Here is a 27,189-nt window from a genome sequence, read left to right as displayed (position 1 = left end):
TCTCAGGAAAGCCGGCTGCTGAAGAGTGCGATCCGCTTCGTCCAAACTCCTCTGGCCGCCGTCATTAAACAAATGTGCGGCCGCTGACCTTGACCATCCACGAGCCGTCAATGAGATTCACCCCTTTGCCCTGCAGCAGGCCATAGGACATATGTAGCAAAGAGCACCAACCACCACCCTTCTTCCCCTGCAACATTATGCTGCTGGTGACACGCTGTATTGAATTACAACACGTTGATCAATGTTTGCAATAAGCCAAACCTCTACATAGTGGCCAATATAATAGAGTATCAGATGTCAGGAAAACCATGCTCCTGATAACAGCATTATATATCCTGGGAATTTATGGAGTGATTACATCTTGGCATGTTTGTAATTTAATCCCATATCAGAAGAATGGGGAAGCGCACCAATAAGGCAAGAATAGGCGTGTGTGCGGCATTTAAATCATTTAGGAAAGAAATCCGCCTCGCCATAGTTTCGTCGGCGTGACAGGGGCAGAGGAGCAACCGAGACCGAGTGGGCGGCGACGGTGTGGACAATGATGCTGCTGCGTGATGACTGATCACACACTAAATGACCAATAGTCTTAGTGAGCAGGGTAATGCTGGCTTATGACGTGTATGTGTGTGTCTCTTGGAGACAGTCATCCTGGGTGCAAAGCTGACACCTACTGCAATGATAAGGTGTTTATTAGCTCCCATGTTGCGAGGCCATGATGCCTCCATCATGCCACGATGACACAGTGCTGAGAGTTTCCACCCGGGACCGCAATTAAGTTGTTTTCATAAGACCCGACTGCCATTCTACTTGATGCCACTGCCTTGATACATCAGTGCCCGAGGCTGGGTGGCATGTTTATAAAAAGGCCTGTAGTAGCTGTTTGATTGGCGGGGGGGAGGGTGGCGGCTGCTCACAAGCCTATGTTGTCCTTGGTAGATGTCTTTTGAATTAGATAAGGAGGAAGAACAGCAGCAGCAATTGTTGAAAAATCATCAGGATTCTTTTTTTGGTCCGTCTTTTATAGTTTCACCCGTGCATTCCCTTGGAGCAGGGTGTGTGCCACCTATTGTTAAAGTGTCCCAGTCACTGTGGCACTGGCATTTAACACAGCTTCATAATATTATCATCTAATATTCAATTCGCTTGTTTCAAAATGAGTCTAACATCTGAAGCATCGTAGCAAATGGTTGTTCTTGTTGCACTCTGCCCCAAAAACACGAGGTCTTGTTATTTGCAGCAGCGTGCATGCTCAGAATCTGTGTCATATATTGCTCTCGCAGCGGGAGCTGCTTTATGGTTTGCAGGCCTCTGGGTGACCAATAATCAAAAGAAGCTCATGTGTTAGGCACCAGACATTTCATGCTGCTTTAACGAAACTCAATCGAATATATATATATATATATATATATATATATATATCCAGGGTTTCAACAGTAAATGCTGCAATGTATAAACCCACAGAAAAACCTGTGTGTTGCCCTCTACGTTACCTTCATTAGTGGGACAGTGGCTCTCACCGCATCATTTCTCCCATTGCTCTAAATCCCATGATGTTGGACACATTAACATAATTATTGTATACACTAATCCAGAATACATACAAAACAGGTTAGCATGTATTTATCACATCAATGATACTTGCCGCAAAGCTGCAAAAAGCACATTTTAAATATTTACATTGGGAACTGCCAGAGGAAATATTCACATCCTGTGATTGTGCTCATTATTTAAGTAGCTGTATTTCCACGACTCATTCTAACTAAACAGAGCTATTAAAAAAAGACTGACGAATTATGATGACAACCATATTAGTATTTGAATGGATTCTTTAGGTGAAAAGTCCCTGCACAGTGGTTGTCAGGGGCCTGTCAAAATGCATTCACGTTAGCCTGTAGGGTTCATTCACCTTTAAAGGATTCAGCTTATTGTGATCTGCTTCACAGTGCTGTGAAAGAGAAGCCTTTAGGGAATTTCTGCAAAGGTGGCCTGAGGGAGCAGTTGCGCATTTTATGCCTGTGTAAAAAAAAAAAAGAAATCAAGATATCCACATAGAAGAGCGAGAGTCCTGTTCATCCACGTTTTTACCGTATTCAACCCACGTGCAAGTGCATCCATATATTTTTGTAATCAGGCTCGACCACTGCCCCCATTTTGATGATCTCTTGAATTCCCTTACCTTCAACTTCCAATGAAATGATATTGCAAAGCGTTTTCTTGAATTAGATGCAAACTCCTAATCATTGTCAGGCCTGAAATAACCTCCTGCTATAAACCACTCGGAGTCCCTTGGAGGATGCATCATTAAAAAAGGCATTGATGGTGGACGAGGTGATGGGTCAAGGGTTGGGGAGGTGTTATTGTGCTTACTAAGGCTCCTCTCCAACACCCTGGAGAAGGCATTTGTATTCACTGCAGAGGAACTAATCAATGCCTGTGCCGGGGCCCCTGTTGCCAGGCAGACTTAAACGTAGACCTCTCTCTTTTAGATGATTGTGTGATTGACACATAAGTCAACAGCGCTGCTGGTGCTACAGCGGCTCAGGCGGTAGATGTCCTCGGACTAGCTGCCTCGCATAAGAGGTCGGTGCTAAAACAACTACAGCGAGTTCCAACAGGACAAATGCTCTCTTTAATTTATCTTGTTTGCTGCTGATAGCCATCTGCAATTTATTCTTGGAGATGGTTATATTTCAAGGATATAAGCTCGACACAAAGCAGCTCAAAACCAAATGTGATGTCTTTTGGTGCGAATTCTAAATCCATTGTTATTAACAATGACTTCCCTTTCTTTCCATCTGCAGACAATGGACATTATTGTCTCACTTGATACTCGCATTTATGACTAGATTTTGGAGGAAATTGTTTGCCGCCGTGATGATTAGCATTGTGCAGCAAAATGACAATATGTTGCATCTGCTCCACTGCAAGCATCTATTCAAGCCGTACTATTCAGTGGCCACTGGAAATACAACAGCAGCTCCACTTACACAGCCACACTCAAATGGAGCGTGTGATATTTCCCATAAATGGGAGCAAGATTTGTGTTGTGCCCCATCTCCCTGATGTAATGGCTGTTAAAACACCCTGTTGAGATTCAGAGTTCAGTGAGTTCGGTGTTTAGATACAATATTAGCGCTCTCAACCCTCTCGTCTCTGGGTAGAAGGCCGACCGAGTAGCTACTTAGGAGTGGAGTTGTCATTTACATCCGATCTGCTCCAGGTCTCCTCCGGTTTTCAAAGTTGCTGTAGCCTAAAATATATAAATTAGTCATTTAAAAAAAAAAGAAAAACATTTTGGTTCAGATTTTCCACGATGTGGAAACAGTCCCCCGTTTCACACTAAGCAAATTCATTTTGAATAGATATGAACATGTGGCTGTGGCTGCTCTTTCAAAAGTGCCACCAACTCATCCAATTAGAAATCATTAAAAAACATGGACACCCCTGTTCAAGTGCTCCCACAGTACAGTACACAAAGGCTACCCTGTGTGATACTTGGACTAGAGCGCTCTCTGATAATTCAAATATTTCAATGTGGCCATTATCTCCTCCTTACGTCACATCAGTGAGGTTGCTTTTTCATCCATTCACAGTCTGGTCCCATTTATCATGTGATTCAAGACAACACAGGCATCGGCAGGAGGCTTTTAGTCCCCTAAAAGCTCCCTTTCCCCATCTCTTTGGCTGGCTCTTTGGTCGCTCTCACTCCCTCTGTTAAACTTCCCTGAAAGCTCTCTCTCTCTCTCTCTCTCTCTCTCTCTCTCTCTCTCTCTCTCTCTCTTTCTGTCGCTCTCTGTCTGGCTTTCTCACTCTCTCTCACTCTGGCTTCCTTTTCACCCACTCGCCGTCAATGCAGAGAGAGAGAGAGAGAGAGAGAGAGAGAGGGGAATGACAGAACAATGTAATAAAGACCCACTAATACTGTCGATGGAGGAGAGCGAAAGTGCAGGGTGGAAACAAGAGGTCGGATTTCAGGTTATCGACCAGCCCGGGTGGCATGAGGGAGATGTTAGTTTGCTAGACATGAAGAAGCAGCAGTAATCGCACCAATGGTTAGACCTGAAACGGAGCTTACTCATATCTTCAAGAAATGCTATGAAAGAATACAGTGGAATTAGCGTAATCGGCTCTTTAACATAAGTACCATATTCTTTGGATATTCTGGGATTCGTCTGTCTTGGAAATGGAATACCCGATTATGACAGCTGGGATGTGCCACAATATCCTGTCTGTCTTTGGTATGTGACAAACAATGCAGAGGCAGTTTCCATTTTGTCATGTGCAATCCCCGTTTAGTGGAGAACATGTCCAAAATGGAGCGCCGAGAAATCACACTGAGAAATCCAGAATATATCAGCGGCGCAACTAATAACCTTTTTAATCACTGATAATTTTTTTTCCTCCCAAACATCATCGTTTGCTCAACAAGACTTTCAAAAATAATGACAAATCCCCAGCACAAGTTTCCAGAGCCAAAGCGACGTGTCAAAATTGCTTAATTAGTCCGACCAGCGGCTAAAAGCCCAGAGTGTTCAATTTAATGATGTGAAAACAAGAAGAAACTGCAGCAAGCAACTCACAGGACTGTCAAATCCATATCCAGCAAGTCTCAATCTAAACATAACATTTTCACCTATAAACAGCTAAAAGATCTGATGATTGATCGTTGAAAAATAGAATACATTTTCAACCTAACATGTAATTCTTCAGGCACACCTTCAATTATTTAACATGAACGATCGTAGCATCCTCACAGTTTAGGAAGATGTTTGCTGAGATGCATCACGATTTAGGCCAGGTCACAATGTGTTGACTGTTTACATTAATATGAAGATATCGAAGCTGCTTTCAGGGATGAACTGAACTCTGGATAATCTCCTTAGAATAACTGGAGGGGCTGTATGTGAGAGTGCACGTGTCCAAGTCAGTTGGACATTCTCTGGAGTTTCTCCTGACAGCTCCCCAGTAAAGCCTCCGCATAATGTCCGAGTGAACCCATGTGAAAACACAGCAAGAGGTTCTCCAGAGGTTTCACCGCGAGCCAGCAGGTGGGTTGATGACTTTTGTAACACAGAGCGATGCAAGAAAAAAACAAAAAAGAATATAAATATATCAGGATGAAAAAGAGTTGCCATAAATGTAGAAGATGTCAGCTTGGAAAAATAACGAGATTCAAGAGCTTAACCGACGCCAGTGTTGATGTGCTGTAAACAAAAACCACGTGATCTCCACAGTGGAATTTAAACATGTTATTGGGAACGGAGAATCTCCCGCTGCGTTATTCATGTGTTAAAGGAAAACTCTGAACAATGTCCTTTACCTAACAAGAGTCAGAGAGAGTTCATGTCTGAAATATAATAATAATAGAGCTCCTAAGAATATATATGTAGTTCAGCTGTTTGGAAGTATAAGCTAGTTTGACGTGTTGAAATGCGTAACACACTGTATCAATAACCGGGATAAAGCTATAAAGCTATAAAGCAATAAAGCTGGGAGTCATAAAATACTGTATCTAAAAGGTATTTTGGTTGATTGTTTCTATTAATGGATAGAAGATATAAGAGGGGTGAGAGGGGAGGGGACATTCCTAGTCGGGCTCAAACCAGGGATGTTGCTATTTCACGTCCACCATATCAAACCCCTAAATAATGTCTGTTTCATACACGGCAGCATGCTGAAGTGCTGTGGCTCTGATGTGAGAGATTTGATTTGAAATATGTGGTCTGTTTGATGGAACTTTGCGCGGCAGCACAAAAACGCAGCCTCCTCTCTGAGTGGAGCTGCTCGGTGCAGGCGGGGCTGATTACGCAGAGAGCCAAGATGGAGATTCTCATTTAGTCGCAAGAGAATGCAGGGAGCTTTTTTTTCAAGTGCGGCCGACGACTTTGAGATTAATGTTTGCCACAACTAAATCCACACCTCGGTCCACTCTGATTATTTTTCTCATCTGGTCTAAAAGCGTAAGTGTAGCTCCGACTTCACGAGCCGGAGATCGATTGCTCCTGTTATTACCTCTGGACAGACGTTTTTTCTTAAACTCCCGTTACTGCCAGTCACATCCGATGGAGATGGGTTAGGGCAGTTTAACCAGTGAAAAGGTTCTGCTGGTGGTGGTGGTGGCATGTATGTGGGTGGGTGGGGAGGGGAGGGTGAGACTGATGAAAGCCAGTCAGCGATCAAAGGCGAGAAAATGAAATGGCATTTGACCTTGTTGGACACTGGTGAGTGACGCTCTGCCACAGAAGTGCAAAGTAGTTTGGGAACCTGTGGGAATAGAGAGAGGGGGAGAGATCAGGTCTGCAGAGTGGCGACGTGGGGCGAGAGGATGGGCCAAGCATTTTTTCACCCTTCCATCTCATAACTGATTTAGCAGGGGACTCCCAAGGTGGGCACAAGTCATTACGATGACAAGATGAATATATATATATATATATATATTGTTGGAGTGAAACATGTCATAGGTCTCACTTTGCATTGAGGCTGTGAATAGGCAAAGCTTTTTCTGTATAAAAAAAACACAGGAGTATTAATATGATCCCTCCTCACCCTAGTCTTAAACATGTGTTAGATATGCAAATGTCATATAAATAATTCAGATCTTCCGCATTTCTTTGTGCTCGTACCTGCCATGTTGGCAATAATGAGTCAAACAGTAAGAAAAAATATGTGTCTTCTCCATTTCCCATAGCTCGTCCCTCAGCCTCAGCCCCTTAACAGCATGCGCGCAGTTATTTTCTTTATCATCTGCTTTGCCCTCTGCTGAATATTGTATGGTAGACAACAGTAGATAATAGTCCGCCTTAAATATACATGAGTATAATTCAATTAATAGTTTCAACTTCATTGTTTTTGTCTAAAATGTCTTATTTTGTTTATTTTGTGTGACTCAAGACCTTGATCACATGGGGTGGAGCCCAAACAGAACGTACAAAAACAAAAATGACACAGGGCAGAGGTTGGATCCATTCTTCAAAACAAAGCCCGGAGTCTGGAGGGTTGTCATCCATCTTGTTTTGTCCAACAATCTAAGCACAGGAAATGTTTTGCTCGATAAATACTTGTAAAGAATTGTTTGAATTATGAATACAGTTATTAATAGATTTTTCTGTTGAATGACTCATCGATTAATAGGCCTATTTAATTCTGAGTGCAGCATTTAAATGTTACTAAAATTAGACCACTGCAGTGCATCTGTTTATCGTCTGGTCTCTGTTTAGTTTCAGGACGGCTTTCATCTTAGCAGGATGGTGTTTGTTAATCCACCATTTTTTGTTATTTTTCGTCCGTCGGCCAAAGCTATAAATAAGTGTTTAATCACCCAGACTGCGCAGATTGTTTTATTTTCAAAACCAAGAAACATGTCTGCAGTCGTTCAGCTCTGCCGGCGTAGGTCTCCTCTGTAAATGTCATACAAGTTACATCACAACGGGGCGAACATGACAAGACTACAAAGATGGACTTTCTAAAATGTATCTGCCTGTCAGTAGCGACGCAGTGCTTTGTGAGAAGAAGAGGAAAAAAAAAGCAGTCGTTCTCCTTAATTAAGGCACAAGTGGCAGAGCGCATCTCACTGCCGTCGCTCCGCAGACTGACGCTGGACGAGCTTTGATACCAATTTTAATAAGACTATAAAGAGCGTTTTCCAGTGTTAGGAGATACTAATTCACACATGGTGTATGTGAGCTTATCAAAACGTACCATTTTAAATCGGTTCTATCAGAATTGCTTTGAGGATTCCGAAGCCAAAAAGGAGCGACATTTTAACGAGTCTTGTTTTTTCTTCTGTAATGATTTCTAAGAGGGTGCACAAGTGTTGACAAGGGATTTGCCGTGTCTCTGCCGCCCTAAAGTCAACCCGGTAATACCACACAGGGTCACCTCATCCCTGATCCATGTGCAGCATGTGAAATACCTAGATGCCTTTCGAAAAAGTGCGATTCTGCTTCCTCTAGTACCCGGCGGATTAGCAGAGCCAGTGAGATGTGATTCTCTTCTTTTCACTATCTTTATGACCTCCCCTCGTACTACGGGGAGCCAGAGATAGGGAATGGGGAGGATACAAGGACAGCTTAGACAAGTAATTTTGCCTTTAATTGCTCGAACCTCCCATGAGTGCTGTTGCTTAAGTACTCCAAAAACTGTTGTTGTTTTCCTGCACGTAATCTTTGATTATATGAAGGTCAGCGTTTTTTCCTCTAAGCTACTTATGAAAGAAATTTGGAGCAGGTGGATTGCGCAGAGAGATGAGACAAAAACTCCCTTGCTGGAGTCGAGAGCGAGAGTGAACTGTCCAATTTTTTTTTTATCAGGACTTACTTTGCTAACTGTCTCCTAAGCCAATCTCAGCCATATATACAGAAGTATTTGTGTTTTTTTTCTTCCTTCTGCTTAGTCCTCATTTCCCAGTCTGTATCAATAGAGTCATTATGTGGGGTTTTATCTGGCTAATTAAGGCTTCATCTTTCTGGGCGATCTCTCAGAGGACATGGATTAAGCTCCCCTATCTCTGCACTGGAGCCACGGTGGGGTCGGCCAAGCCTGCGCTTCTCTCTCTCTCTCTCTCTCTCTCTCCCTACGCTGTGGAGGGAAAAGCATTGACATGTAAAGGTTGTTTTCGGTGAAACGATCCTCAGAAGAGGAGAAGAATATAAATATTGCATGCCAAACGCAGGGATCACACACCCTGCGAGCTCAAAATGTGCAGGATTGTGTTTGCTTTTGATCGATTCACGTCCTGTGTGTAAAAGCTTAGACTGTCTACCAGCTACACAAACAACAAAAAAAATATTTGTGTTTGTGTGCGTCAATGCATGTGCCTGTTTTACCAACAGAGAGCCATTTGGATTGATACCCCGGCAGACCGTGGCCTTCGGACAATTCATTTACAGTCGGCTTGAATGCCTCAACAGACTCCATTTTGTTTGCATAAACAATCAGGTTGTCCATTTGAGTTGGAGCGGGGCATCCTGAGTCACCGTTTGCCAGCCAGCGCAAGAACGGCACCATATGAATTCCAATTGCCTTGTTGTTGTGGGCCCACTCGACATTTTATTGCTGAAAGTCGACAGATGAAAGCCTGGGTCAGGCCTCATTAAAACAACAGGCCCATTACGCTAACCATCCAAACAGAGGATGAGAGGGAAGACCTCATAGTGATCCACTGCTGACCCGTCACTGATTATTAAGGAGGTCAAATCTCCCTCTTCTCTCATTGCTGCGGAGAGCGTTGGAAAGAAACCTTTTGTTTTGTTTGGTGCAGAGACACAATCTGACTCAGAGCTTTTGGCTCATGTGCACCTCTGGTTTTTTGATAAAGCACCTATGAGACAGTGCTTTTGTCTGAGCCCGTGCCATTGGAGGAGATAAATCCTAAATGAGTAAACCGAAGTCTCTTCCCTTCGGCTGTTTGATACAAGAGTCTGAACATTTAAGAGCCATAAATCAAGAACTATGGTGTGGTGATGGTGTGGAGGGAGGGTCACCTTCATGGACATTCTACAACAAACAAGTATTTGGAAGAAAATAAGAAAATGACTAAGCATTTAAAAAAAAGGGGGGAGAGAGATAAATAGCCCCAAGGCTGAGGCAGGGGGAGTTGTTTTATTGCTTATTTTCCCTTTTTGTGATACATGTGAAAGCGTGCTAGTGGCGAAGTGTGAAATGGTACATATAGAGGCCTTGGGAGATGGATGGCACGACTGTGGCTTTAATCAGTTCAATGCCACTGAATTCTTGCTTGAATAAAAGTGGCTGTTGCAACTCACGACTGCAGTATTAGAAATCCTTGCGAGGGATATTGAACATTTTCTCTCTAGTCATAAAGGGAAAGTCATGAAGGGATATTTAAAGATAAATCTTGACATTGGAGCATTTCGAGGTTTTATTACAAAGATTTAAAGCTTGTTTTAAACAAAGAAAAGAAAAGAGTCAAACCAACAGCAGATTGTTGATGCTGATAACAACAAGGGCATTTATGATATTGTTGTCCAATATTAAAAACAATCTTATATCTTAGATCTTATATAGGCTTTAATGTTGACAGACAAATGTAACGTTAACACAGTTATATAGGACATGAAAAATGTCTTTTGCACATCTGTATAGACTGAAATATTTGAGATAAGCTCTACAAGCTACTATGGTTAGCAGTCAGTGAAATTTTCCATAAAATTATGGCTCATTGTAATAAAAAAAAAAAACAGTCCAATGCATATAAAGAACCATAACTTTATGGTAAATGGGTGGTGGCATCAATACTGTAAGGTGTTGTACCAGAGTCCCTTAAAGTAATACATAAATTGGTAACAGAATAGACTGAAACCAGAACTTATCATTATATAAAAATAAAAAATAAATAATTGAAAGAAAAAAACAAATCCTATTAATGTAGTTATTAAAAATTAACTGCAGCCTCCGCGGGACATTGTACAGTCATAAAATAAATATCTCAGTGCTTTCTAAAAGACAATAATTGCTACACTCTCCCTAAACTACCTTGAATGCATCTATGGCATTTCTGGAGTTCACTTTCTTATTTTTTTAGGAAACACATGCAGTGATACCGAAAGACTGTATCTGCAATTGACTATTATCATAATCTCTAATACTGAAGCAGCCAATTTATCATTTGAAGTCTAATACAAAGTCCTGATGCTGCAAGTGGCTTTGAAAAAATATGGCTGTTTTGGGGTTTGCTTTTTGCTTTGTATCCTGTGGAGGGCATTTCCTGTCCTCTACCCATTGAACAGTAGAAACACGGACAGGCAGCATCTTTATCATTTGTCCTTTTCAACCACACAAGCATTTCTTGGTGACTATTTCTAGAACACAAAGACCGACACACAGTTATCAATGTAGAAAACAATCCGAGTATTGTTAGAGTTCACATTCGCCATTGTTTGGTGTGTAATCGTTGCCGCTCTCCACCACAGTATGTTATGCAGCAGCATCCTCAGATGAGAGATCTCAGTGCATTAGTGTGGCATTTTCTGCATCAGGGTCACCTCTCCGTCAACTAATTACAGCTCATTTTCCTTTAAAGGCCTCACTGTGCACTGCAGGGCCGACTAAGCAGCTGAGGCACATTTCCTTCACCACACTGAGAGGCAAGCCTTTAGTTGCCAGTCACTATTAAAGTCAATATGGCCTTGAGCCGCAGCACACTGTGCCCATCACATTTCCTAACAGCAGACAGGATATAGCCTAAATTATTTATTATGAAATGTAGGCATATTTCCATGTTGACTCCCGTAATTGTGGAGCCAGTGTAGCTTGCGGTGGAGTCGCAGCTAAGGAAGCTACAATCTACAGCCGAGTGTGGTTGGAGTTGATATAGTGGTTCTTCCCCATTTAGCATGAGAGCGCGGTCAAATACAAACCCCGCGCACATACACACTCTGGGCAACTGCCAAATCCACTCACTTCATCTCAGGGAAAAAAAATGTATTCACTCACAAATTGAGTGAGAAGAGTAATATTTCACTGGCTCCCCCCTAGTTAAAGTTGATCCACCCTTGAATTCATTTGCTGAGATATTCCGTAGGGTTCTCGAGAATAATTTTTACAATTTCAACGTCTCCACCTTTCAGATATAAAAAAAAAACAAAACGATCCTTCCCCCACAGCACTACTCGAGGACTAGTACTGTCATTCTTAAATTTAATCTGACACTGTGTCTCGACAATCACTTATGTGCAAGAGAAGAGGTAAGAGCTTGATTTTGCTGCATAATATTAACTCATCACTCATGAATAATTAATTCTGAGCAAAAGTATGGATTCATTTAAATCAGTTTGGCTGCACTGACAGGCACTCTGTTTGTTTATGTAACTGTATATGTCCTGCAGCCTTGTGCAAATAGATTCCTGGATATCAGTCTTTAATGCCATACATAAAAACATGCCCAGTGCACTGGATCTCATTCATGGGAAAGTGGTGTCAGTGTTTGGACTCCACTGTAGATGGTAATATCAAAAAAATAAAACATTTAAGGTGAAAACAAATGAAGCAGAGTCATTTGCGAAATTTCAGTTACTACTGGTCTCTGTTTGTTTTAAATCAAGTTTTAGTCAACTCTCTTGCAGCTGCTTTTTAATAAAAATCTATTTTAGTTCTGTGCAACAAAAAAAGCTGCGTTGTGCAGATGAAGAAAAGATGAATTATTACATAAGTTAAATGTTTTCATGGCTGCTCCACAAAGCAGCAATGGGCGAACCTGCTTATTGGCCTAAGCTCCTTTGCTTCTTGCACAAAAGCCTGTGAATTCATTACAATAATAATGTTGAGACGTCAGTGTTTCTTCATAATCAGAAGCGTGTGCTGCTTTATGCCAGAGAGGAAAAGGGGTTCCTTAGTTTTGGAAATGAAAAACTATAAGGCAAGATTGGAAAAAAAGTGTCATTTAAAAAGCATTAACCTTTAAATTGACTACAAGTTATCTGAACTGTTAGCTCATGTTTGTAGTGCAAACAATCACAGCCTCTTTCTTTTTCATTACGATTAAAACAGTTTATATGAAGACACATATTAAGTTTCTGCAGAAAAAAATGTGTGTACTGACTAAGGTAAAGCAAATTGATCTGAACTAACCTTTACTACAAAGTTGACTTTGTTTGCAAACAGCAAAGTTCAGAAGTTCAGTGGCAAATAGCGTCTGTGTGCACAGTGCACACATTGTGGATGCTCAGACACAGCCCTGCACCAACACTGTGGGAAATCACTTCCACCACTAAGTTCCAGGGTAACTGCCTGCTGGTTATTAGAGTAGGGCTACGAAAGGTGAATATTTTAACGACAGGTGAATTTTGTATATTTCAGTTCATTGTTATAAATAAATGTCACAAAAGGGCCCATCAGTGCCAATGGTCCCGTCTTAAAGGAGCTTACCAGCCATCCCAAAAAGCAAAGATTTTTCATTTTGATGAAAGAAAACTGAATAGCAGCAACTCCTCCAGTTTAAGAATCCAGAACGAGCTAATATGTGATATCTTTCTTGATAAAGTCAATTTAATGATTAATCGCTTTTCAGTCTTGTCTAGCTATCCTCTGTGGATCGATGAATCAAATTGTATCGGAGGCCGACTCCTTAAACATGGCTGGCCTCACAGTCTTTTGCATCTTTCGAACAATTTGTGTGAATGGTTGGTAAAACAATGATTATAATCTCAAACTTTAATAAAATAGTATGAAAAGAACTGCAGACTGAAGAAAAGGCCGTTCTCATTGGCCCGTTGCTTGAAACAGACAAAAGGAACCTCCTGGGGCCTTGTTAGTATACTGGCCTCTCTATCTTCCAAACTAAACAGAGTAGAACTGGCCAGGTTCGTCCCACGCACATTATTTCCAGCAACGCACGAAACCCAAGATCAGTATCCAAGTATAACATAAAAACCTTGTGTGACCTTCATCGATTATTGCCTGTCCTACATTTACTGTCACTGTGTTTTTCCAGTGTATCCCTCAGTGGTGCTGCGGTGCACCGAAGGTTGGCATCTCCTGTAGTGTTTGCCGAGGAGTCAATGTGCAGCTGCGTGTGGCCCGAGACATAATCGCCTCAAGTGTTGAAGGCTCCGTCAGCAAGTTGTCCCCAAACTAAAAGATCAAGTCTCAGAGTAAGGGGCACAGTATTATGGGACAAAGCAACGCACAGACAAACAGAGATTTTATAACAGCATTGGCCGTGTGTGTGTGTGTGTATGTGTATGTGTGTTGCCTGACAAGCATTTTCTCTCAGCCTTAAGGGGGAAAAAAGGAAACTGCCATTCCAGCACCTCTCTCTGGGGGAGCTCAACCTTTCCCAGTGTAGCTGTTCTGTTTACTGACTTTGTGCCCCAACACTTCAGTTGGCCTGTTAAAATAAATATGTCCCCCACTTCGAGCACTGTATGTTTGGAGTAATTGGTTGATACTTTAAAAGGTCCAGTGTGTAAGATGTAGGTGAAAGGTATCTATCGGTAGACATTTTATAGAAAATAATCCTAGTGATGTTTTCACTAGTGTGGTTCATTGAAATTGTATGAATTGTTGTTTTCTTTACCCTATAATGGCCCCTTTATATTTAAATATTTTATATTTATATCCGGCGTGGGTCCTCTCTAATGAAGTCGCATGTTTTTTACAGTAGTCCGAACTGGTCAAACTAAACACCTTTTGGGTTTTTATGAAAACTGAAGGCTACCCCAGGTTCTCTTCCATGTTTGGAAGGGGAGGGTGAGGGGGGACTCAGCTGCAACATGCAACTTCACCACTAGATGTCACTAAATTCTACACAGTGAACCTTTAAGTCTTTGCATGTTTTTTCTGTATTCAATGATACTATTTAAGAGTATTTTGTTTTTGAATTTTGGAACAGACATTCATGTTGTCCTCAAAATTGAGTTGTAATAATTTTTGGTGATCCAATTCCTGTTCGTACAATGCCATCATCAGGTCCAATTTCCATTTATTCTTGATCTTGATTTATTAAGCAATAACTGCAAAACCAAAGACAAATGATCAGGACAACCCACTGATCAGCACACCTGCTAAAGATCAGAAGATCAGTACTGTGAGTCCACATAGAACATTTTTTTGTTGAATCTGTGAACCATGGTTCCCCTAATTGAGTTTTGAAACAATAAAAATATAATATAATACAATTATAGACTAGGTTAATAAGAGTGAAAGTCACTTTAAGCTTTACCTCAGAGGCACTTGAAAGACATTTGATCAAGGTTATACAAGTAATAAATTGAATCTGTTGCGTATAAGGCAGCTGAGTAGTTTGATACAGCCTATATGTTTTCATTTTCCCCTGGTTTTACAGGTTTCATCCAAACTGTGAACGTGAAGCCTGTGATGTTTGCATAACCAAAGTGATATTTAGATTTTCTTTCTGCCCACACTTTCACAGGTGACATTAGATAAAGGCCTTCCAAACAAGATAAATATTACACAACAGATAATATTCATTTAAATGTACTGAAAACAATATACTGCCCTCTTTTTTCACCAGCATAGAGTTTCCTGTAGCTTTTTTTATTTAGATCTAATGTAGTCAGATGCCGATATATAGAAGCGTTTGCACTGCTAAACCATGGACTTGATATCAGTCAAATTTAGTTTTCATGGGGAAATGAGGTCTGGTTTTTTAATTCCTCTAAACACACTTTTGGATGGCTTCGTTCCATTAGCTGGATGTTGTGAAAGAAATGCAGGTTTTCATTAGCGAGCACTGATCAGAGTCCTTCCGCAGTCCTGGATCCACTTTATAAAAGTCTGACATTCTGGAGGCCGCTCCTCTTTGAAAACACGTCTCCTTAGGAGCAAAAAATGAATGGTGATTCTCCGAACAGAGTTGGGGAGACGGGGCTAATGAGCTTAATAATGATGGAACATCACAAAGGGAGGCACAGTCCCACAGAACCACATAAATGTGGTTCTGTGTGAGAGAGGGAAATAATGAAATGTAACTTTCAGAGTTTCAAAAACCCTGGACCTGTTATAACAACAATAATATTTGTATTGACTGTTTTCACCCACAAAACTCAATAAGGTCACAGCAGAGGGTCAATGGCCCATACAGTGGTCTAAAGGCTTTTCTCAGCCAACAAAATCACTTTTGGATCAGAAAATGCACAATTTATATAAGACTCTTGCATCTCTCACATTAACCTTTTATTTAACTCTTACAAGCCAGGTATTTAAATACATATGTGCAGATAAAGGATATCCACTCAGTCTCCAGGTTATTAGGAACGTCTGGCTAAAGCTAATGAAGTCTATCCAGTACGATAGTCTTGCAGTGCAGCCTGATGTCTTGATAGGTTACAGTCCTAGGCTATTTTTTCAGCAATTTAATTCAAATTTGTTTGCAATAGTTTGAGATACTGGTGAATTATTGCATCATTAAAACATTTCATTATTATAACCTTCAAATAATCAATATCTTTTTTGTAAGAGACACCTGAGTACATCAGAGAAAAATGAAAATAAGCATGGGCCTATACGAATATTTTTCTCTACTCCATTTATTTAAATCAGAGTAACCTAAAATTCCTCTTTTAACTTTGCTGTGATATCCTCTAATTAAATATATTTGTAGCCGTGCAGCATCAATAAGCTGAGGACCCGCAAAGAGCCACTAAATGACCCCTCCCCGAGGTGAAGTTCAGGAGGGACATGTTGACAGGATTCATGACAGAGTTTCCTCGGGACAACAGCTGGCCACTGTTGGAATTCTGCACCTTGTTGCACCAACCAGCTTCTTCGCCTGGATTAGGGCTTTGCCGTCCATCTGTCGGGCGTTGGCTTACATTTAAGCCCTGCCATTTCACAGGCCAGGCCACGGCCAGCCATCCCAACAGGCAGCTTAGCGTCTCAATGACACGAAGGTAACCTTTCTCTTAAAATTCTGCGCGGCGACCCCAAAGCAGTGTGAAAGTGAGCTTACTTGGGGAGCTAAAGGTCAGACGCTCCCGGTTAAGATGGATTTTTGGCAAAGTATGGCTGTCAATATACATGTTCTGTGTTATAAGTCGAAGCTGCCACTTATAAGAGAAAGTAGAATCGGTAAGCATCTTAAGAAGCAGTTTATCTAATATCATCTCACACTAAATTAAACTGATTCATTTTCAAATGATGAAAAAATACAAAAATACAGTGTTGAAAGTTAATGCCATCAAAAAAAGAAACCCTGCTCCTTGTAAATCGGTTACATCTGCTGTAAGATTAAATTGGAGATAGGGACATCTGCTTACCTCTAAAACCTGTAAAAACCGCAAAAATTGCAAATTCTACTGGATAGACTATCAAAGTCATGCATATAGTACAGTAAATAAATTCCTGCAGCTGGGTCCGTCCATTCAGGATTAGCCTAGCAGCTGACTGAGCATTTTTACAGAGGAACGGGCATTAAAGGATTTTAACACTTTGTGCTACAGATAACGTCAGCATCATCTCAAGGATTTCCCAGAAGCTTACAGGTGTTTAACTATGGTATTTAACAAGGCTCAGGAGTGATGGCTTGTGACAGGTAAACTAAAGCGCGGGGCGATGGTTAGGTCTTAACAATGCCCCTCCCCACCTATGTATAATGTGCTTATTGTGGAGAACTTAATGATGACAGACAGACTCATTCAGATGCACGGAGGGAGATTTAGGGAAGCAATAGCGTATTGTATGTGAAAGCTACACCAAGCAATCAATGACTTACAACAAGTGGGTGCATTCAACTTGTTTAATGGGGAAACGTCTTAAAGGAAGTTAATCAAAGGAAAAGTGACCCTCATAGAAAAAAAAACAACCTCAGAAAGAGAATTATATGCAATTTACACTTTCCAATTAACCTGATGTGATGACTACAGTTGGGCAGGAGCTGAAGGTGTGAACCCTCACATTGTTATTCGGTGCAAAGGGTAAAGTCAAAATCGTACCTGTCGTCCATTTAATTATGATTGTACGTCCACCGATGAAGTGCCTGCTGTAATGCCATCTATTGTAAAAGGAGCGAAGGGCTAAATCCTCTTCCAGAAGCGAAGCAACATCTTTGGGCTCCCAGTGGATCCTGTCATAAAGGCGTTAATCTCACCATTCACCGATCTAGTTATTACTGGTCTTGGACCAGCGGGTCCTCATTTATTGAGCACCGTTGTCTTGCTTATCCTCAACCGCATTTCTTCCTTTCAGAAGCACGCCCCCTCTCATTTCACCTCAATTAATGTAATTCTCTGGGAGCTCACTGGAGTGCTGATTGGAATGAGGAACTGCATTCAGACCACATGCCTGTGCGGGAACGATAACACCAGATCATTAACAAAACAGAGCTGTGGATGTTTACCCATTGGATGACATACTTCATCTTAATGTGTCCCCGTCTCTGCTCGTCTCTCTGCATAGTTGCCGCCGAAGTCATGTGCATTACATGTCTGAGCTGCTCTTTCGTGAACAAAACATGGGAACACAATTTGAGGGAGCGATTGTAAAAAGCTTTAGAAAAAAAGAATTCTCTCTTCATAACAGCTGTTTAAAATACTTAAGCGAAGTGTATTGTTTTTTGTGGCCATTTCCCCCCCTGTGTGGAGGACTCCAAGGACTCATTGAGATGCCTTGACTGGCGTCTCTAACCTGCTGCAGTTATGGAGCTTTACCAACGAGGGATTATGATTTGATTGTTTTCCTGATTGCGTTTCAGTGTCACTGGTAATAAAGTTGGACAATAAGATCTCATAGACTGATATCCAATATGTGATAGCCACATGATCCATGGTGACAGACGTAATTGAGCCTGTGATAAGGCCACTCCTTCTTAGGTGTCTTAGTATGCCACACAAAGCCCCACACTACTCCATCTCACAGCGCTCAGCACCGACTTGATCAATGTGGTGTTACAGAATAAGAATGATTTAGTATAGCTGAAGGCAACAAGGCGCACAGCAGGCTGCGGCGCAGGTCTCTGATCTCCGACGCACCATCATCTCTGCCTGTTTTGAAATCACTTGGTTTCCCTTGATTACAGATGGTATCATCTATTCCCCAATCTGAACTCTGACCTTGGAGGGAATAAAATGAAATTGAGTAAAGTTAATCTCACTCATAAAGCCCCCTATTTTAGATGAGTCTGATGTCCAGCTGACTGTCGATGCCACCACAATGGCAGTGACATGTCAACCATAATATCGCATATTCCTCCTCCCTCCCTGCAGTCTCAATCTGCCAAATGTGATAAGGTGTTTGAAATGAGCTGAAGCACAAAGAGGTACAATATCATTCTTCAAAAAACCTTATGTGAATCGGGAAGAGCTGCCATGTGTCCGGTTCGCAATCAACCTCAAAGATAAATTTAAAGCAAGAGATGAAGCTGCGTACCTCTGGCAAAATGCTATGTAGTATGACAACAGCCATCACACATAGACAGGAGCTCCCAAGAGGTTTGCCTGCATTATGTCAGTAAATAAATATCCCACCTCCATTTGCTTCAGTAGAAATATTGTCCTTTTAGTGCTAATTAAATACTTCCTCAGGGCTTTCCACGAGGATACATAGGAACCAGGCAGTGAGGAAAAGTAACCTCCCACAGACTCACACATCCTCCCACACATAACAAACATTTTGGCCTTAAAAGCCCAAATTGAATGGCCTCAGGCCAATTCTTAATTATTGCATATTTTAATGACTTTTCCTACCAAATTTTAAGTGAGTGAATTGTTTTAAAGGAGAAATGTTTCAACTCAAATAATCTGTAAATAGTTAAATAAACCATATTGACTGAATGACCTTACTTTTTTTATTGATTATTGTATTTATTTATTGAGACCTTCACTGTGTCCAGTAGGGATGATATGTATGACGTGGATAAACAAATACTTAATCATAAACTGTATATTATTGGAGGAAGTTGCATCATGTTTTATTTTTAAACCGTCTGCACAATGAGTCAATCGCAAAACATACTAAAGTGTTCCAGAAAATGTTAGACACTATATACTACAGTGAGGCATATTCTATATTTCACTTATGCGTTGCTTTGAATCCACAGAGTCTGTTAGTGTGTCCAATTTATTTTAGAGCGTGGAAAATGAGGCACTTTCAGTGGACTTTTCGTTGTCTTATTAGGACGTTCCCTGTCTGTGCAATCACTGCAACAATGAATGTGTGTTGTCAGCAATTATTTTGCTAATGTATCACTGAGGACGACTCTCCTACTCCCTACATCCCTATAGACCATGTCGGGGCTTGACTGATACAAACAGGCACGTTTCTCTATCACCATGCACACATTGTTTTGAATAGGACTGTAGTAATAAACAGAAAGCAATATGCTGCGTTTTAATCAAAACTATTTTATCAGAGTTAAATAGATTTAATAAGTAAATCAGGTTTAGTGGAATAAAGTAGCTGGTTGGACATATATGAATAGTTAGCTGTTTGGACAGCAGTCTGATTTGAAATCATACCATTAAGAATGTTCATTTCCCATGTTCATTTCCATGCTTTAATTTAACTGGTTCCATTTTTGCATATAACTGGAAACTCTGTTTTGATCCTCTCAGCTGTTAATTGCACTGTCAGCTGTAAGGGAGGAGGCACACTAACAGATGGTATTTCAAATTAAATAGGGTTTGTTTTTTTTGCTCTTAAAGCCTGTATTTATCCCTCTGTATCCAATTCCCTGGTGCTGTGTGGTCTATATTTTATCATAAAAGATTGCATGAGCCGAGCGTCAGCAGGAGCACATACATCACACTTGCCACCATCCGTCTTTGATTGCATCCTCCTGCTACTGCTGCTCCATCCCCCACTGTTTTTTCTAGCCCGCACACAAAATTCAGACTGGAAGCACAAAGAAAAGAGCAGGGGCGAAAAAAGACAGAGCAAGCCACAGATGTTCTCAGCAGATGTGTCTGTGACACAGCATGAATTGGATTACTATCTGAAAAATGCTGTTAATTCCACTTGAAGCTGTGCCCCTTCACTTCATATCAGGGTGATAGCATTGACTGATTGATCGTCTGCAAGGTGTGCAGTGGGAATGGTGTGAGGTGGAAATGGTGCTCAGCATTCCACAGCAGACGAACTGAGGGTGCAGTGCCAGATATATGTAATTTACCAGGAGCATTTGGCCTGTGATTTTCTAGCTAGGTTCATTACCTCCTCTTCTACATCATAAATAGGTCTGATAGAATGCTGAACATCCGCGGCAGCAACTTGTATTTGAAATACCTTTTGAAGCTCTGTGCACAAAGTGAACAATGCAGAATTCGAAACTGTCAGCACTCTCAATTATGCAAACACATACCTTATTTCTTGTAGCCACCCATCTCCATTCATCTTGTGTCCGTGGCATGAATTTTGCAGCAGGAATCCTATTCTCTGTTCTGTTAGGAACTGTGTCACATGAGAATGCCATCCTTTTAGCTTTTATTATTGCTGCACTGACTTGCAGAAAATAGACACAATGGCCAAAGGGAAGTGTTATAATAAGAGTTCACATTGATGTCATTTCATACTGCTGTCCGTCACGTCCACCACATGTGATGAGAAATTGCTGAGTTTAGCACAAAATTGCTGATTTGAATATCAGCCCATAGCTCCGTGGTCTGAAGGCCATAATATCTCATTTGAATATCCTTCTATTGTCCACGTTTGAGCTGATGCATTCGAATGTATTGCAATCTGCAGTGAATTACCCCCTTGCCTTAAAAAAAGATCCAAAACAGACCTATGGATTGGGTAGTCAAAATCTTCAGAGTCACATTTAGGTGTGATTTAATCTTCTAAATGTTTTGCTTTGTCTTTGTGTCTCCCCAGGTAACCGATAAGATGGTGGCCAGGGAAGCGACCGGGCACAGCTACCTGGTGGCTTGCTGGCAGCCCATTCTGATCCTGATGCTGGGCACTGTGCTGTCTGGCTCCACCACAGGCTGTCCATCCCGCTGTGAGTGCAATGTTCAAGAGCGCTCTGTGATGTGCCACCGCAAGAAGCTCATGACAGTTCCTGAGGGCATCCCTGCAGAAACAAGACTGCTGGATCTGAGCAAGAACCGCATTAGAACCATTAACCCAGATGAGTTTGTCAACTTTGCCAACCTCGAACACCTGGAGCTCAGTGAAAACACGATTTCCACTATTGAACCCGGAGCGTTCAACAACCTTTACGGCTTGCGGACATTGGGGCTGCGTAGCAACAAGCTTAAGCTGATCCAGCTCGGTGTCTTCACAGGCCTCAGCAATCTCACACAGCTGGACATAAGTGAGAACAAAATCGTCATCCTGTTGGACTATATGTTCCAGGATTTGTACAACCTTCGATCTTTAGAGGTAGGTGATAACGATCTGGTTTTCATCTCCCACCGGGCTTTTCATGGCCTAAGTAGCCTTGAGCACTTGAGTCTTGAGAAGTGCAACTTGTCCTCTGTGCCAACAGAGGCGTTTACTCACCTCCACAGTTTGATCACTCTCAGGCTGCGTCACCTCAATATCAATGTGATACGGGATTACTCCTTTAAAAGGCTCTATCGGCTGAAAGTGCTGGAAATAGCTAACTGGCCATACCTGGATACCATGACCCCTAATTGCCTGTATGGATTAAATCTCACCTCCCTGACAATTGCAAATGCCAACCTGACCACAATCCCTTATGTCGCCCTGCGGCACCTGGTTTATTTGCGCTTTCTCAATCTTTCATATAACCCTATCCATACCATTGAGGGGAATAAGCTCCATGATCTTCTGCGTCTGCAGGAGTTCCACCTGGTGGGAGGAAGACTGGCAATGATTGAGCCCTACTCGTTCCGTGGTCTGAACTACCTGAAGATTCTAAATGTGTCTGGGAACTCTCTTAGCACTTTAGAGGAGTCTGCTTTTCATTCAGTTGGCAACCTGGAAACCCTCGCCTTGTATGATAATCCCCTGGCCTGTGACTGCCGACTGTTATGGGTTTTCAGACGACGCTGGCGACTGAACTTCAACAGGCAACAGCCGACCTGTGCCTCTCCCGAGTTTGTCCAAGGCAAAGAGTTCAAAGACTTCCCAGATGTTCTGCAGCCGAACTACTTCACATGTCGCAAATCAAGGATTAGAGATCGCAAGCCCCAGCAGAAATTTGTTGACGAGGGAGCCATTGTTCATTTCGCTTGTCAAGCAGATGGAGATCCTGCTCCAGTGATAATGTGGCTATCCCCACAGAAAAAGTTCATCACCAGCAAGACAATCGGAAGGCTCTCCGTGCTGCCAGACGGTACCCTTGAAGTGCGCTATGCCCAGATTCAAGACAATGGAACATATGTGTGTATAGCTAGCAACGCAGGCGGAAATGACACCTCCCTTTCTCACCTGCATATTCATAGCTACTCGCCCGACTGGCCACACCAGCCCAATAAGACGTTTGCCTTCATTTCCAACCAGCCCACAGAAACAGGTGCTAATGGCACAAGAGCCAACGTCCCATTCCCGTTTGATATAAAGACGTTGATCATTGCAACCACAATGGGCTTCATCTCTTTTCTTGGTGTTGTCTTGTTTTGTCTGGTACTGCTCTTCCTTTGGAGCAGAGGAAAAGGCAACACTAAACACAATATCGAGATCGAGTATGTGCCACGGAAATCAGACGCTGGCATGAGCAGCAGCACAGTGGATGCTCCTCGCAAGTTCAACATGAAAATGATTTAACGGAGGTGTGGAATTTACTAATTTTGAACTTAAAGATAAGACAAATGGAACAGAAGACATTTTCTTTCCTCTCCTGCAAACTTGTGGATCCTGGTCTGTCAACACAGAGTAATATGTTTTTTCTTGACTGAAGGACTAAAGAGGAGGTCAGTTCCTGACTTTCACAAGTGAGAGGGAATAAAAGCTCACCCAGTACTACAGGGCATTGGTGGATTCTACATGGCCTGTGGGGGCACTGATTGAAACGGCAGATTTGTCAAAAGCGGTTCATATTTCTGTGGATTTATACTGGGAAAAAATATATCAGAAAAGAAAAAGACTTCAAACAGCCAGAATGCAAGGGGGCAGATCATATTTTGGCCATCGCTGTTTTTGTCTGTATTTTTAATTTAGAGTTTGTTTTTTGTTTCAAAGGTTAGATGTCAAGTTATGAAAGAGATGTGTATGGGTTGATGAGCACATTTATACCACTTGGATGCATTACATCATTACAATACATTAGTGTTTCAATTGTGAATCCTATGTGCTACATATGGTCCATTTCTTTCTTACAGTGATGATTGTACTGTGATCAAATGTATATCTCTGTCGCAGTACATGATAAACTCTGTTGAAGTTATATTCCCCAGCAATTTGTAGAAATACAGGAGTTAGTATGACACAACAATAATTATGGGAAATACAAAACTGTCGTATGTAAACTGTAACTGTAACCATCTTGTTGAGCAAAAAAGTACAGTGAATGGGACTGGATAAAAGGTTTACACTTGTCACATGCGTCATGCCCTTTTAAACTGGGGGGGCACATGCTTCACCAAATTTTTTAACATCTCCAAATTTTTATTTTATAGTTATTTTTATAATATATCATGATAAGAAATATAGATTATACCTCAAAAAGTCACACACTCTGTTTCCTTATGTTATTGGGTTTTTCCTGCACAGCGCTTTGTTGCAAAACATTTTAGGAGACATAGGCTACAGCTTAATGGTATTTTGCTGTTGTGCTTAGTTAAGCATAAATCTATTCTTCAAATTTGCATACAAAATGCAATTAGTTATTCACACTTGATTGCATTTGAGAAATAATGCATTGTTTGCTTTGCAAGATAGTTAATAGCCAACCCTCAATATGGTTGTTTAGCCCTCCGGCCTACTAGCTAGTCAAATGAAATATAGCATTGGTAAGAGAGCTGTCTCAAGCTTGTTGACACCATCAGCAAAACACTGTATTCCATGTGATATCTCGAGGTCAAGATGCAGAGGAAACTCGTGTCATTCTTAAGACATTAGCTTATTCCTCAGTCTATAGGTGCACAGTGCAGGAGGGTTGTGAAGTGGACAAGATTTAGCTCTTTTTCAAGAAAACTAGCAGCTGTAGAAGCTAGTGTCAAAGTATCTTTTTAATGAAACATAACAGCAGAATAAATTGACTTGGTAATCTAAATCTAAATATTCCTAAATATTTATCCTGAAATCAGTTGGGGGTATAACAGAGCTCTAAAACATATTAAGTAAAATAATCCAAACCAAAAGTCTTTTCAAAAATGTCCATAGCCCCGCTTTAATTGTGCCCCCCCCCCCAGTATTTTGGCTTGCATGACGCTCCTGACGCTGGCCATCATGTGACCTGAAAAACTGAATGATGTACAAGAATAAGTGCTCTGAAAATGTGTAGATTCAGTGACATAGGGATGCATCAACTCACCTTTACTATGAATACCAATTCTCCATACAGCACTATAAGATCTAAAAGTATGTAAGAGTAATAACATTGTTAGAAAGGTTCATGTGACAAGTTTTAGTTCTGAGAAGTAGAGGAGAATCCAGTTGTTGATGTAGGACTTTAACATCGAGGAAATGCTCTGATGTAGCCTTTTGAGCCCTGTATCTGATCAGTGTCACTCATCCTCCAGTTCTCAGATGCAACCCGGACAGTACACACTCGTGGATCGAGAGCATGATACAGAAAGAATTGTGAGATGTTGTAGATATGATTTGTAACAACTTTGTAACAAGAATAGATGCAACATCTGTCACACAGTTCAGCCATCACACTGTGTGGTTGACGTTGGTTCCTTGATACTACAAAAGCTTATCCCCGACCTTGGAAATTGCATTTAAAAAAACTATTATGTAATGGTATTATTTTGTGCTCAACATGATTGTGAGGTATAAAAGTCGGGGTGCTCACGTCATTGGACACAATGTGCTCCTCAAGCTGTAGAATATTTCTTTCATTGTGGGGTTATTTTTCTTGATTGTTTGATGAAATCAGTGATTTACTAATGCGCCCCCCCCCCCCCGTTAAAGCCATGGAAATATTACCCACCAGGATCATTTACAGGTTTGCTACTCCCCATGAAATGTGTATTGTTTGTGAGGGGAAAAAAGAACTGCCACATATAATGCTCCCAGTTGGTCCTGCGTACGAGACCTGATGTTACAGCCTTACCTTTACCAGTACACACTGTGGACTGCTGGGCTTTGCAAACGCGTGTGAGGATAAAGGCTAAGTCATTTACCATGGATGACATTACAGACAATGACACAGTAATGGCCTGGAACTATGGACTGACATGCAGATGGTTGGAGGGACGCAGATGTTTTCACCCGAGGAGCAATCTGAAGCAGCTTTGGTGTAATCCGTTTTGCATAAAGGAAAAAAAAAACAAACACTGGATATGGCTCATGGTTCTCCCTCTTGCTGATAATGAATGCTCTCTTCGTTCAAAGTGTGGCTACTGTACCTAGCCTTTTTTGGCCCCGAGTGATCCCGGGATTCTGTTTTTTCTTTCCGTTACTCCTTTTTTTAAAATTTTGACCCTGGACTATATTGACCATGTAGTCCGAGCCAACTTTTTACAAAAAAAGATACTAAAAAAAGAAATCTATGGAAAATACATTTAAATTGTTCTGTGCAATAAAGGTAATATGCAGATTTTTTTTTTAATTAACAAAATTTTGTTGATGTTGAATTGTTGAGAATATGGTATGTTGTATTAAACAATCTATGGACTTTTTTAAACACATTATGGTCCTATCTTGATTTTAAAGAGGTGGTTAGTACAGACCTGAGTTTTAATATAGGCAGCGGTGTATCTGTGCAGTTGGATAATGCTCGTTCATACCAATTAGAAAAGTCTTCTTGGCACTACAGTGAAACTGTGACTTCATTACTTATTTCATCATACCACCTTTTACCAGATTTCTGAAGGCGGAATTTAGCGCTTTGCCAACCAAGCACAAATTAAAGTCTCGCTGAACGTCTGGGTGTGATTTTCACGTGTCAATGACCAAATGAGCAATTTAATGTTTGATTCATATGATTGATTTTCTCATTAAATGATGATGCAATCTGCAAGGTAATTTATATAACATGTGCCAGTGGTAATTGCTTGTTTACAGGGGAATTGGTAGTTCACTTGTTTACTCTCCTGGCCTCTAAACATTAATTAGCCACCATTAGTGAAGGATCACAGACATGATGATATGTAAAGGGAATATTACTAATTTATGCTGCACATTTGTAATCTTAAAGAGACAAAATTGGTCAAGTAATTAGTTAATGAAGTTCAAAATGAAACAAACATTAAGTAGCTGCATTGCATTGAACAACTGTTTTTATTTTTGGAAAGTCTCTAAGCAAAACATTAGAAAATGAGGTTACACTTTGAAGGTTACGGGAAATGACCAGGGATATGACTGGGACAGCCTAGTTTTATAAAACATGGTGCTGCGCTGCATTAAATTTGGATCTCAGTCCCTTTCCCTTTTATTTCACATCTTGGCTGCCTTGGTTAGGGCTCCACAGGGACGTATGCCGCTCTTTTCCCCCCTCAAGCTGTATCAAAGCATGCTCATTTATCTTCTGACTTGAAATAAGACAGGCAGGATAGAAGCGCAGAGAAGCTATTCTTGAGGCCTCACAGCCTCGGGGAGTAATGGAGACATCCATTGTTTTCATTTCTCAGATATTAGATCTGTGCTTAAAAAATTCTAGGTCAGGAACAGACTGATGGATTCTGACACCGTGCGACA

General features: G+C 41.2%; 1 protein-coding gene across 2 annotated transcripts in view; it reads left to right on the top strand.

Moving 5' to 3' along the window:
* lingo1a (leucine rich repeat and Ig domain containing 1a) overlaps positions 1–26,180 on the top strand; it is a 137,741-nt gene extending 111,561 nt beyond the window's left edge. For both annotated transcript variants that reach the window (XM_035156983.2, XM_035156982.2), the window contains one exon: positions 21,289–26,180. In XM_035156983.2, the coding sequence (XP_035012874.1) occupies positions 21,301–23,148 (1,848 nt within the window). In that variant the 5' untranslated portion in view covers positions 21,289–21,300 and the 3' untranslated portion in view covers positions 23,149–26,180. The remainder of the gene's footprint in view (positions 1–21,288) is intronic.
* The last annotated feature ends 1,009 nt before the right edge of the window (positions 26,181–27,189 follow it).

The sequence above is a fragment of the Hippoglossus stenolepis genome, chromosome 5 (assembly GCF_022539355.2).
Source record: "Hippoglossus stenolepis isolate QCI-W04-F060 chromosome 5, HSTE1.2, whole genome shotgun sequence".
Classification (NCBI taxonomy): domain Eukaryota; kingdom Metazoa; phylum Chordata; class Actinopteri; order Pleuronectiformes; family Pleuronectidae; genus Hippoglossus; species Hippoglossus stenolepis.
The sequence above is the reverse complement of the archived record's forward strand: the minus strand, read 5'-3'. Positions and strand labels throughout refer to the sequence as shown.